This window comes from Mobula hypostoma, chromosome 23 (genome assembly GCF_963921235.1).
Source record: "Mobula hypostoma chromosome 23, sMobHyp1.1, whole genome shotgun sequence".
Classification (NCBI taxonomy): domain Eukaryota; kingdom Metazoa; phylum Chordata; class Chondrichthyes; order Myliobatiformes; family Myliobatidae; genus Mobula; species Mobula hypostoma.
In genome coordinates this window covers 47,784,919-47,798,722 of record NC_086119.1, presented here as the reverse complement: position 1 = coordinate 47,798,722, position 13,804 = coordinate 47,784,919, and the positions used below count along the sequence as shown (strand labels likewise).

General features: G+C 40.6%; 1 protein-coding gene across 2 annotated transcripts in view; it reads left to right on the top strand.

Moving 5' to 3' along the window:
- Positions 1 to 13,804, top strand: part of ap2b1 (adaptor related protein complex 2 subunit beta 1) — a 275,766-nt gene that overhangs the window by 158,676 nt on the left and 103,286 nt on the right. For both annotated transcript variants that reach the window (XM_063031461.1, XM_063031460.1), the window contains one exon: positions 3,449 to 3,578. In XM_063031461.1, coding sequence (XP_062887531.1) covers positions 3,449 to 3,578 — 130 coding nt within the window. The remainder of the gene's footprint in view (positions 1 to 3,448; positions 3,579 to 13,804) is intronic.

Below are 13,804 nucleotides of genomic sequence, written 5' to 3'. Positions count from 1 at the left end.
CTTCTCTCGCTGCAATTTACCTGTGACAATCTTGTCGCAGGTCTCCTAAAATTTTTTAAAAAGTTATTTAATATGTGCATTATTTTTACACTAAGATAAAAGCTTTCCCAGAATTTAAGAGTACATCTTTAACAGCAAAAGTATGTTTTAAAGCAATCATTTCTTATATATTTAAAAATTTCTTAATATTTTTGTATTTTCACACGGATTCCCTGGAGAGCAGTGTGCAGCAGATCGGCATCTGTAGCAAAAAAAAACAGAAAATACTCATCAGATTGGGGACAAAAAAAAACGGAACAGAATGAATGTAATTTATTTAGAATGCATACGTTATTCTGTCCGTAGATCCTGTCTGACCAGGAAATTTCTGGTATTTTCTGTCTATTTCTTATTATTCTTGTTACCAAGATCTGGATTATTTTGCTTGTGAGGATAGCATCAACTAATTAATAGCCTGATTGGTCACAAGATAGACTTCCCTCCCATGGTTGCAACCATCTTCATTTTTCAGAGACTGGTGTAACACATACAAAGGAGATAGCAGGGAGCTTGCACGTGCCTCCATCGGTTATGGATTTACTGCTGATTTCAACCCAGTATTCAGAAATTCTCCCAAGGATTATCTTGATTTTTGATGTTACCCAGGTGCTTGATAGTACGATGTGCTGATATCAAGAGGCACTTACTCAATAATAAACGGTTCACTCATGCCCAACTTGCATTTCACTAAAAGCACTTAGCTCCTGAACTTATCACAGTCATGGACCAGAGAGCTGAATTCTAGAGAAGAGCTAAAAGTTATTAACCTCGGTATCAAGAAGGTATTTGGCCAAGTATGATGACATACTGAGATGTCAGCTTATTTCATGTGCACAAGTCTCTGGAGCCAACTGTTTCACTCAGCCAGGGCTAACAAATGTTTAATGTGTGAACTTTCTCTTTGCTATTATTTTAAAAAAGTATTTTTAGCCTTTGATAGTCAATTGTTTTCATACATGTGTCCAGCCTGTCATATTAAAGGGCAAAAACAAGTTTTTTTGTGTTTGATCTGTGTTCTGTTCAATAGTGCTTTTGTATTTTTTTTCCATTATGTTCAGTATAATCGGATTTTCCAAATATTTTTAAATAATTTCACTCAAAATTGCATCAATTTTAGTTTTTTTTGTAATTGATTATCATAGTCATACTTTATTGATCCCGGAGGAAATTGGTTTTCGTTACAGTTGCACCATAAATAATAAATAGTAATAGAAATAATAATAGTAATACTACTATTAGTAAATAGTAATAGTCATGGAAATAATAAATAGTAATAGAATAGTAATAGAAAAATAGTAATAAATATTTAAATAGTAATATGTAAATTATGCCAGTAAATTATGAAATAAGTCAAGGACCAGCCTATTGGCTCAGGGTGTCTGACCCTCCAAGGGAGGAGTTGTACAGTTTGATGGCCACAGGCAGGAATGACTTCCTATAACGCTCTGTGCTGCATCTTGGAGGAATGAGTCTCTGGCTGAATGTACTCCTGTGCCCACCCAGTACATTATGTGGTGGACGGGAGACATTGTCCAAGATGGCATGCAACTTGGACAGCATCCTCTTTTCAGACACCACCGTGAGAGAGTCCAGTTCCATCCCCACAACATCACTGGCCTTACGAATGAGTTTGTTGATTCTGTTGGTGTCTGCTACCCTCAGCCTGCTGCCCCAGCACACAACAGCAAACATGATAGCACTGGCCACCACAGACTCGTAGAACATCCTCAGCATTGTCCGGCAGATGTTAAAGGACCTCAATCTCCTCAGGAAATAGAGACGGCTCTGACCCTTCTTGTAGACAGCCTCAATGTTCTTAGACCAGTCCAGTTTATTGTCAGTTTGTATCCCAGGTATTTGTAATCCTCCACCATGTCCACACTGACCCTCTGGATGAAAACGGGGATCACCAGTACCTTAGCTCTCCCCAGGTCTACCACCAGCTCCTTAGTCTTTTTCACATTAAGCTGCAGATAATTCTGCTCACAGCATGTGACAAAGTTTCCTACTGTAGCCCTGTACTCAACTTCGTCTCCCTTGCTGATGCATCCAACTATGGCTGAGTCATCCGAAAACTTCTGAAGATGACAAGACTCTGTGCAGTAGTTGAAGTCTGAGGTGTAAATGGTGAAGAGAAAGGGAGACAAGACAGTCCCCTGTGGAGCCCCAGTGCTGCTGATCACTCTGTCGGACACACAGTGTTGCAAGCGCACGTACTGTGGTCCGCCTGTCAGGTAATCAAGAATCCATGATACCAGGGAAGCATCCACCTGCATTGCTGTCAGCTTCTCCCCTAGCAGAGCAGGGCGGATGGTGTTGAACGCACTGGAGAAGTCAAAAAACATGACCCTCACAGTGCTCAATAGTCAATTCAATGATGGGCTGAATAGTCAATTTTCAACTGTTGAACCAGCCAGCATTTAATATTTCAGATCAGAAGGTGGGTGAGGATCTTTGCCCTACTGTTGCTCACGCATCCATTTTATAACCTGCATCAACTACCACCACCTTTTAACCCATATGCAGGTCCTGCCTAATCTTCTGTCCCATCCTCAAAGTTTGCCATTTATCTTTCAACTGTGACCCCTGATTCTAAACTTTCCAGATGGGGGAGCACCATTTCTGTGCCTGCGCTGTACACCCCTACAATAATTTGCTATGCTTCAGGATATCATCCTGAATCTCACTTTCAGCCAGTTAATGCTTTTTAAGTAAATTTCAAGTAAATTCAAGTAACTTTTCAAGTGGGATTTGGCCACTTTTTATGAAAAGGTGAACTGAGAACACCACACAATCCAATGCCTTCGGATTTTTTTTTTCCCTGCAGTACTCTTGGTTACTGTTTGTGAATCTACTAATTCAGGTGTCATATCAAGGAAATGAAAGGTTTCACTGCATACCATAACTTTGCAAGGGTAATATAAGAGATTATAAACCCAGATAGTTTGTTGTGTTTTTTTTTTAAATTGGTGAAGCATGCAATCAATTCAGCCCAACTTGGCAATATCAGTGAAATTATATGTATTTGATTTGCCTTTGTAGTAGTAGTTATGCACCAAAGCAATTGACAATTATGAGTGAATTATTCTTTACACAATGGAGGGGCACCCTGTTTACGTGATGCACTGTGTTACATTCACAAATCTCTTCAATTCTTGGGCAGAGCAATTGCCATACCACAGAGGATGCTTTCTCTGGCACATTGGCTGGTATCAGAAGGTGATCAAGATTCCCTGATGGATACTTGATTCAGGGGCAACTATCCTCCTTTCTTCTGCTTTCCACCCAAACAATGAAAGACTGGTTTGACTTGAATAGTAGTCTTGTTTAAGATAGGCACAGGCTGGTTCGGGAAAATAGGAGGGAAAAGTACAAACCTATTTTAATGTATTTTGTCTTTCTTTTACAGCTTTGGGGTGATTCCTACAACTCCACTTCCAATTCACACTCCACTAATGCCAAATCAGAGCATTGATATTTCCTTACCACTGAATACCATTGGCCCAGTGATGAAAATGGACCCACTGAATAATCTTCAGGTGAGGCACTGCAATCTGCAGTGAAGACATAATAACAATGGTGAACAATTTCTTTGACAATAAAAGCAAATAGGTTATGTTACACAGGTTAGACGACAGCTGAAGTACTGTATGTGGTAGTGATTGCAACACAACACCCAAAGGACAAGATTGTATTGAAGTGGGCTCAAAGTAGACCCAGGGATGGAGTATTTCAGTTATGAAGAGAGATGTATGGGCTGGGAATGTTTTCCTTGTTTCAGAGATGGTTATAGGGAGACCTGATTGAAGTGTGCAAAATTTTGAAGGGCATTAATAGAGTAGATAGTAAGAACCCTTTTTTCCGCATAGCTATAAAATCAGAGAAAATAGGTTTAACATTCAGGGTAGGAGATTGAGAAGTTATTTAAGGAAGAATACTTTCACCCAGGGGTAGTTAGAAGACAAGTGGTAGAAAAGGCAAAGATTCTCACAACATTTAGGAAATATCTTGACCAACACTTGTCACAATATGAGTCTGTTGCCAAGTGCTGGAAAATGAGTTTGGTATAGGTGGGGATTTGATGGTTGGCATGGGCGTGCTGGGGTGCGGGTCATGTTTCTGTGCCGTATGACTATCATTTCTAGTGTATTTCACAAAGCAGCTTCAAGTCTCCTGCTTGGCATTAAATGAACATCAATAACACATTACAAACAGCAAGACAAGGATTATTTTTTTTTTAACAAGTAAAAAATCCAGCTTCAAAGAATAAGTAATTCTGTGGATTGGTGTCCTTACTAAGACCGTATCCAATGACAGGGGTCGGACGTGACGCGGTTCTGTATAGGGAGTTAGGTGCTAAGTTAAAAGGCATGACCTCCAAGGTTATGATCTCAGAATTGCTACCCGTGCCACATGCTAGTGAGACAAGAACTAAGAAGATTATACAGTCTAATACTTGGCTAAGGAGTCGGTGTAAGCGAGAGAGCATAAGATTTGTGGATCATTGGTCTCTGCTCCAGGGAAGGTGGGACCTGTACAGAAGAGATGGTTTGCACCTGAACTGGAGGGTGATTAATATCCTAGCCGAAAGGTTTGTTAATGCTGAAGGGGGGGGGGGGTTTAAACTAGAGTTGCAGGGGGATGGGAACCAGAGTGCCAGAACAGTTAGTGGAGAGATTGTGGAGGCAGACAATGGAAAGACCTCAGACAAAGCTAGGAATCAAAAGGTTGAACATGGTGCAAGAAATTCGAAAAGGATGAATGTAGGACTGAAGGTGTTGTATCTGAATGTGTGCAGTATATGAAATAAGGTAGATGAACTTGCAGCACAGTTTCAGAATGGCAGGTATGATGTTGTAGGCATCTCTAAATCATAGTTGAAAGATTTTAGCTGGGTTCTTGATGTTCAAGGATACACGTTGTATTGAAAAAAAAGGCAGGAAGGCAGAGGGGTGGCGATGCTATGTTAAAAAAAATGAAATCAAATCATTAGAAAGAGGCAGCATAGGCTCGGAAGATGATGTATCATTGTGAATAGAGCTAAGGAACTGCAAGGGTAAAAAGACCCTGATGGGATTCTCAAACACAAGGAAATCTGCAGATGCTGGAATTTCAAGCAACACACATAAAAGTTGCTGGTGAACGCAGCAGGCCAGGCAGCATCTCTAGGAAGAGGTACAGTTGAATTGGGATTCTATACAGACCCCCAAACAGTAATAAGAATGTGGCCTACAAATTGCATGCCAAAAAGAGCAATGTTACAAAAGTCATGGGGGCCTTCAATATGCAGGCAAATTGGGAAAATTATGATGGCGCTGGATTACAGGAGGGGTAATTTCTTGACTGCCTGTGAGATGACCTTTTAGAGCAGCTCATGGTTGAGCCCACTAGGGGATCAACTATTCTGGATTGAGTATTCTGCAATGAACCAGAATTGATTAGAGAGCTTAAGGTAAAAGAACTCTTGGGAGACAGTAAAAACGATGGTTGAATTCACCCTGAAATTTGAGAAGGAGAAGCTAAGTCAGATGTATCAGTATTACAGTGGAATAAAGAGAATTGCAGAGGCATGAGGGAGGACTTGGCCAGAGTTGATTGGAAAAGAACACTGGCAGGGATAGCAACAGAGAAGCAATGGCTGGAATTTCTGGAAGCAATTTGGAAGGCACGGGATATATATGTCCAAAAGAGGAAGAAGTATTCTAGAGGAAAGATAACACAACCATGGCTAACAAGCAAAGTCAAATCCAACATAAAAGTCAAAGAGAGGGCATAGAATAGTGCAAAAATTAGTGGGAAGTTGGAAGATTGGAAAGCTTTTAAAAACCTACAAAAGGCAAGTAAAAAGTCATTAAGAAGGTAAAGATGGAATATGAAAGTAAGCTAGCCAATAATATTAAAGAGGATACCAAAAGTTACTTCATTACATAAAGTGTAAAGCAGAGGTAAGGGTGGACCACTGGAAAACAATGCTGGAGAAGTAGCAATTGGGGACAAGGAAATAGGGACAGGCTGCATAAAGTTTTTTGCATCAGTCTTCACTGTGGAAGACAATAGCATTATGGTGGAAGTTCCAGGTGTCGGAGCATGAAGTGAGTGAAGTTACCATAACTACAGAGCAGGTTCTTGGGAAACTGAAAGATCTGATGGTAGATAAGCCACCTGGACCAGATGGTGTTCACCCCAAAGTTCTGAAAGAGGTGACTGAAGAGAGTGTGGAGGCACTAGTAATAATCTTTCAAGAATCACTAGATTCTGGGATGGTTCCGGAAGACTGGAAGATTGCAAATGTCACTCTATTCTTCAAAAAGGGAGAGGGGCAGAAGAAACAAAACTGTAGGTCAGTTACTCTGACCTCAGTGTTTGGAAAGATGTTGGAGTCAATTATTAAGGATGAGGTCTGAGAACCTGGAGGCACATAATAAAATGGGCCGTAGTCAGCATAAGTTTCCTCAATGGAAAATCTTGCCTGACAAATCTGTTGAAGTTCTTTGAAGAAGTAACAAGCAGGATAGACCAAGGGGAATCAGCTGATATTACGTACTTGGATTTTCAGAAGGCCTTTGACAAGGTGCCACACATGTGGCTGCTTAACCAGCTATGACCTCATTGTATTACGGGAAAGATTCTAGCATGGATAAAGCAGTAGCAGACTGGCAAGAGGCAAAGATTGAAGGGAGCCTTTTCTGGCTGCCAGCCAGTGACTAGTGGTTGTCCACAGGGGTCTTTGCTGGGACCAGTACAAGTGGAGGGGCAGGTAATTTTAAGGAAGTAGAGAGGCTACAGAAGGAGTTAGACAAATTAGGAGGAGAATGGGCAAAGAATTGGCAAATGGAATGCAGTGTTGGAAAGTGTATGGGCATGCACTTTGGTAGAAGAAATGAAAGGGTACGCTATTTTTGAAATGGAGAGAAAATACAAAACTCTGAGATGCAAAGTGACTTAGGAGTCCTTGTGCAGGATTCCCTAAAGGTTAATTTGCAAGTTAAGTCTGTGCCAAGGAAGGCAAATGCAATGTTAGCATTAATTTCATGAGGACTAGAATATAAAAGCAAGGATGTAATGTTGAGACTTTATAAAGCACTGGTGAGACCTCACTTGGAGTATTGTGAGCAAATTTGGGCCACTTATCTTAGAAAGGATGTGCTGAAACTGGAGAGGGTTCAAAGGTAGTTTACGAAAATGATTCCAGGATTAAATGGCTTGTCATATGAAGAGTGTTTGATGGCCCTGACCCTGTATTCATTGGAATTCTAAAGAATGAGGGGTTTTCTAATTGAAACCTATCGAATGCTGAAAGGCCTTGATAGAATGGATGTGGAGAGGGTGTTTCCTATGATGGGAGAGTTTTAAGACCAGAGGACAGAGCCTCAGAATAGAGGGGTGTCTTTTTAGAAAGGAAATGAGAAGGAATTTCTTTAGCCAAAGAATGGTGAGTCTGTGGAATTCTTTTCGACAGGCAGCTATGGAGCCAAGTCCTTTTGTATATTTTAAAGCAGAGTTTGATAGATTCTTGATTGGTCAGGGCATGAAGGAATACAGGGAGAAGACGGGAGATTAGGGCTGAAAAGGAAATGGATCAGCCATGATGAACTGGCAGAGCAGGTGCGATGAGCCAAATGGCCTAATTCTGCTCCTATACCTTATGGCCTTAATTCATAATGTACTAAATGAGGGCCCTAACACACTGGAAAAGAGATTTGTATTATTTATTATATTCAACACAGAGTTCAATGGGATACAGGAACCCGAGATACTATCAATGAAGAACTCTCATGAGTCACTGTGCATGAACTAAGTTGCTTTGCTATTTTCTTGCCACTTTATTGAAACAATATGGTGCATGGTCTGAATATATGTAAGTAGCTGGAAAGAAAATGGATGACTTGCTGTTAGAATGAAATGCCAAGGCATTGCCTGGATCAGGATTTTCAAATTGCATCCCTCATCGATTTCTATAATTTTTTTTTATTTTCTTGAAGTTGGTCTTTTAAATGTATTTATTTGCGGGTAGTTTGGAAATGGCATGTTGACCTTTATTGTAAAGAGACTGTACTTTAGAAATTGGGAATTATTGATACAATTGTCCAGAGTACTAGTGAGATCATATTTGGAGTACTGTGTACACTTTTGGTCTCCTTATTTATTAAAGTATATAGAGGCAGCCCAAATGAGATACACTAACCAATTTCTACAATAAAATGGTTGTTTTATTACGATTGGCTGAAGAAATTGGCTGTATTCTTTTGAGCTTAGAAGGATAAGGAGTGATTTGGAGATTTAGTGATGCAGCATGGTAGCAAGTCCACATCAACCATTTGCACCCATGTGATTAATTAACTACTAACCTGTATGTCTTTGGAATATGGAAGGAAACCGGAACACCTGGAGGAAACCCACACGGTCATGGGCAGAACGTACAAACTCCTTACAGACAGCGACGGGAATTGAATCTGGGTCGTTGGCGTTGTAATAGCTTTATACTAACTGCCACACTACCGCGTTGGTCCAAATCTTAATAAAAAGCATTTTAGATCCTAAGGGACATCCAAAAGTCGATGTTGAGATATGGGAGAGTATCGAGCAAAGGCTCGCAGTTACAAGATTAGTGAGCAGTCATTTTAAACTAGGTCAGAGGAATTGCTTCGCATAGAGCATGATGAATCTATACCATGGAGGGTTATGGAGTCTGGAATTGTTGGAGCCATTTAAAAAGAGTACTTGGGCAAACCTTTGAAAGATGGAACAATTCAGGGCTAAGGGAAACTGGCACAGGCATAGAGTTGAAACCTAGGACGTCAACTGTGATCATACTAAATACTGTGGCAGACTTATAAGGCCAGGTGGTCTAGTCCGACTCCAAGATAGTGTTTGGCCCCTCTGTTACAATTGCAAATGCATTGCCTTTTGTCCAAATTCAGGACCCCTAAACACTGCTGTTGCATTTTGTAAACCACCTCATGATTTCTCTTGCAAAAGAGAAAAATAAGCAATGCCAAATTACAGCTCTGGTGATTTCTTAGTAAACAATGATGAAAGGTGCAGAGCCTTCTCAAAGATGTGTCAGTAGAGGATCATGACGTTAACACAACCATGACAACTGTTTAGACTTATTCAAGACTTGTAAAAAGCAACTGAATTTGTCATAATCTTTTACCAAGGGAAAAGGCCTCTAATAGAACAATTAAAGAATTGCGAATCAGAATCAGGTTTAATATCACCAGCATATGTCGCGAAATTTGTTAACTTGGTGGCAGCAGTACAATACATGATAAATATCAAATAAATAACAGTATAATAAATGGTTAAAAAAGTGCAAAAACAGAAAAAAAGTGAGGTAGTGTTCATGGATTCAATGTCCATTTAGAAATCGGATCTTCCATCAATTCACCAGATTAATTTGCTTGCATTTAAGCCATAGCTAACTGTTATTTTATGGCATTTAAATTGATAACAATTAATTAAGCTGGAAATGAAAAGAATTGAATTGTTCATTAAATTGCTGTGAATCTGTCTTTTGGTGTATAATGTATTTAGATAGTTAATATCAGCAACATTCAACAAGCAAGTGCTTTTTTCCCTCAGAAGTAATTTATAATCACCCATATTGGTGATAGGAAGGTCTGCATTAATAATAGTGTTTAAATACGTCTAAGTGGTGATATCTTAAAAGATTTTCTTCCTTTGTTTGATATCCACTTAGAACAAGCTATATTATTACAATTTGGCTTTAGCTATAGTGAATTTGAGCTATATGTAAATTTGCTCTAGCTCCAAACATCTTTAAAAAAAAACTTGCTGCAGATTGTCTCTATGATAATGAACAATTATATCATTTCAGATGCCATTTAGATGCAGTGAAGGTGATTGCCCATATCCCAGAGCAGATGCAATTTTCTATCATTCTTTTTTATATTAGAGATACACACGATGTTAATAGGCAGCGAGGATATTGAAATGTTTATGAATGGCATCCAACTGGCAGTGTGCACTGATACAAATTGGTGCAAAAGACAGTCCATGTGTTGATGTGTTGTGATTAGTTTGTATGCTAGCAGACTGGAGATTGAACAATGTCATATGTTACAATGAAATGTATTATCGATGTGTTCCAGCTCAGCCAGTAAAGCAATATTTTATTTTGTTAAATTGATTGCAAGCATATCTATTTCTAACATGTAATGCAAGATTATTTTTCATAAGATTTTTTACTAGTCATGACCATTATGCGCCGTATGATATGACGTGGGCGATCATGGTCTCATGACCATGATTGTTCTTGGCAAATTTTTCTACAGAAGTGGTTTGCCATTGCCTTCTTCTGGGCAGTGCCCTTACAAGATGGGTGACCCCAGCCATTATCCATTTGGCCCCTGTTGACCCACCACCGTTTTACTGGTAAGCTAACTTTATAACTAGGATGCGATAGGACAATGATTAATTTAATACATTAATATTCCAGCAACTGAAGCCTATTAATCTAGTGTTCAAGTCCCATACTGACAGCTGAAGGAATCAAATTTTTTAAAAAGCCACAGTATTTTGAAAACCATACTATTTTTACTGTTGTCCATCAGGGAAGGAGATACGCTGTTCCTGATTTGGTTTGAATGCAACTCCAAACCCATTAAAGCAGTTAACTCTCATCTATCCTTTGAAATGCCTCAGCAAGTTACTCACTTCAGGAGGTAATTAGGGAAGGACACCAAACACTCAGCATCACCCACAGCATATAAATAAATACACAATTAACTTTTGAAAAAGACAGGGAGATAAAGCAGCGTGCTTACAACTGACTGCAGTAAGGTGTATTTTATTAAGAGGTAGCAATGTGTGCCAAACAATATTCAAAGTGGCCTCTGCTGACTTCATCAAATGTGCAATCAAAAAGACTGAAATGCAGCGTTTTTCTGAGGAACATTATGAATAAAGCACATATGTCAAGGTTATTTCTGTCATGCAGTGAATTTTCATTCATTAAGCCCTCCATTGGTTGGGGTCAACCATAGATGTAGAGTCCGAACAGTGTACTTAATACACGAGCTAATATCACTTGGCAATACTGAGTAATATGGCTTGTATATTTCACTGCTTGGCACATGAATTTAGTGACATAATTTGATGACAGAGTAATTTGTCAATTCTGAGCTTATATACAAGCAAATGCTTTGAGAGACTGGTTAAAGACTATATCTGCAGCATGCTACCACCCACACCGAACCCCCTGCAATTCGCCGACCGATGGATCTGATCTGCCAATGACACCACAGCCACAGCACTACACACTGTCCTCACTCACCTGGAGAGGAGGGATGCATATGTTAGAATGCTGTTCCTGGACTACAGTTTGGCATTCAACACCATTATTCCCTCCAGACTTAGACTGGAAGCTCAGAGACCTCATCCTGCACCCCGCCTTGTGCATCCGGTTCCTAGACTTCCTATTGGATCACCGACAGGTGGTACGGACAGGCTCTCCTCACCTCTACCCCTCTGACCCTCAACACAGGTGCTCCCCAAGGTTGTGTCCTGAGCCCCCGTCTCTACTGCCTTTACACCCAGACTGTACTGCCACACACAGCTCCAATCCGCTGATCAAATTGGCAGATGACACGACTTTGATCAGCCTTATTTCTAGTGGTGATGAGATGGCCGATAGAGGAGAGGTTGATACCCTGACACCGTGGTGCAAGGATAACAACCTCTCCCTCAATGTCCAAAAAACAAAAGAGCTGATTATGAATTACAAGAGGAAAAGAGACAGGCTTGTCCCAATCAACACCAGTTGAGAGGGTGAGTAGTTTCAAGTTCCTCAACATACACATCACTTCCGAGTTTGTTGGGGGGTGGGGGGAGAAAAAGCATAACAGTGTCTCTTCCACTTCAGGTGACTGAAGAAATTTGGTATAGGCACCATTGAGAGCATACTGACTGGCTGTATCACTTGGCACTGTGATGTAACCTTGACCACTGGGCACTGTGGAGAGTGATACAGACAGCCCAGCGCATCTGTGGATGTGAACTTTCCTCCATTGAGGACACTTATAGCAGCAGATACAGAAAGAAGGCCTGGAAGATCATCAGGCGCACCAGTCACCCCAACCATAAACTGTTTTAGCTGCTTCTGTCTGGCAAATGGTGCTGCAGCATTAAATCCAGGACCAACAGGCTACAGGACAGCTTCTTTCTACAAGCAAATAGACTTATAAATTCACATAGCTGTAAGTTGCAACAGAGTCATAACACAAAGATTTTTACTCCCTCAAATTGTGGGATGTTGTTAGATTTAAATAAATTCTATTCTATTCATTAAAATATTTAATAATGCAACTCTACAGGAAAGTCCCTCAAATCAATAACACAAATTTCAAATTTATAAATAACGTTTTAAACTTGAAAGGAATGTACTGCATGTTGTGATTGTGGTCGAAGTCATTGGAAGGGACACTGATGTTGTGGATGTGAAAGTCTTTATTCATTGTGTGACAAAAGAACCAGTTATCAGAAGATTGATGCCGATAAGAGGACAATGGGGGAACATGCAAGGTGCTAATAAGAGAGAGACGATAGAGATTACCGAAAGGAGACATGGTTCGGAGTATTGTCAGCGACCGGTGGCTTTGAACCCTGAACTGTTTGAAGTTTGATGGACAGGCGATACCCCAGCAGGGGGATAAAAAGGGACAGGTTCGCTAAGGCAACAGACACACGACTCCACGAGGTAACGAGACCCTGGAAGCGGTGTGCCCCCACAAATTGGTGGCAGTTTTTGAGTTCCGGTCGTGGGACCAGCCATAGACGCACAGGGTAGAAAGATACGGTCAGGCAGGAACCTGGTGTGTGTGTCCACCCTTGCCTGGGTGCCGGGTTCACCGCAGAAGAACGATCGTATCTGGAACGGAGGGGTCACAGTCGGTGACCTCAGAAGACATTACAAAGGGCTTGCCCGAAAGCTAACTGCGAGGAATATCGAAGGTCTGTGTGGAATCCGTTTTGAATATTCATTCGCTTTCGCTCTCTCTTCTCCCCGCCCCAACGGCACAACAGCAATTACTGCGAACTGAAGTAAATTGAACTGAACTTTGTGTCACTTGAAACTGATCATTTACCCCTAGACTGCGATAGAGCTTGATTGATCCTATTATCCTAGTTCTGTGTACATGTGTGCTTTATCGTTGCTAAACTGTTGAATTTATATTCTTTTGATTAGAGTACTGTGTTGCTTATTTCTTTAATAAAACTTTCTTAGTTCCAGTAATCCAGACTCCAACTAAGTGGTCCATTTCTGCTGGTTTGGCAACCCAGTTACGGGGTACGTAACAATTGTGACAGACATTTTCTTGGAGATCAGCATCAGATTTAATATCACTGGCATACGTGTGTGTGTAGTGCAAAAAGAGATTTTTAAAAAAGGTAGTGAGATAGTGTTCATGGGGTCAGTGTCCATTTAGAAATTTGATGGCAGAGCAGAAGTAGTTATTCCTGAATCATTGACTTTGTGCCTTCTCTTAAGATATCACCACTTAGATGCATGTCCTCGGTGATGTGGGTACCTGATGATGGATGCTGCCTTTTTGAGGCTTTGCTCTTTGAAAATATTCTGGATGCTGGGGAGGCTAGTGCCCATGATGGAGCAGATTGAGTTCACAACTTCCTGCAGCTTATTTCGATCCTGTGTAGTTCACCCCACCCTCCCACCAGACTGTGTTGCAGTCCGTTAGAAGGCTCCCTGTAGAAATTTGCAAGTGCCTTTGGTGACATACCA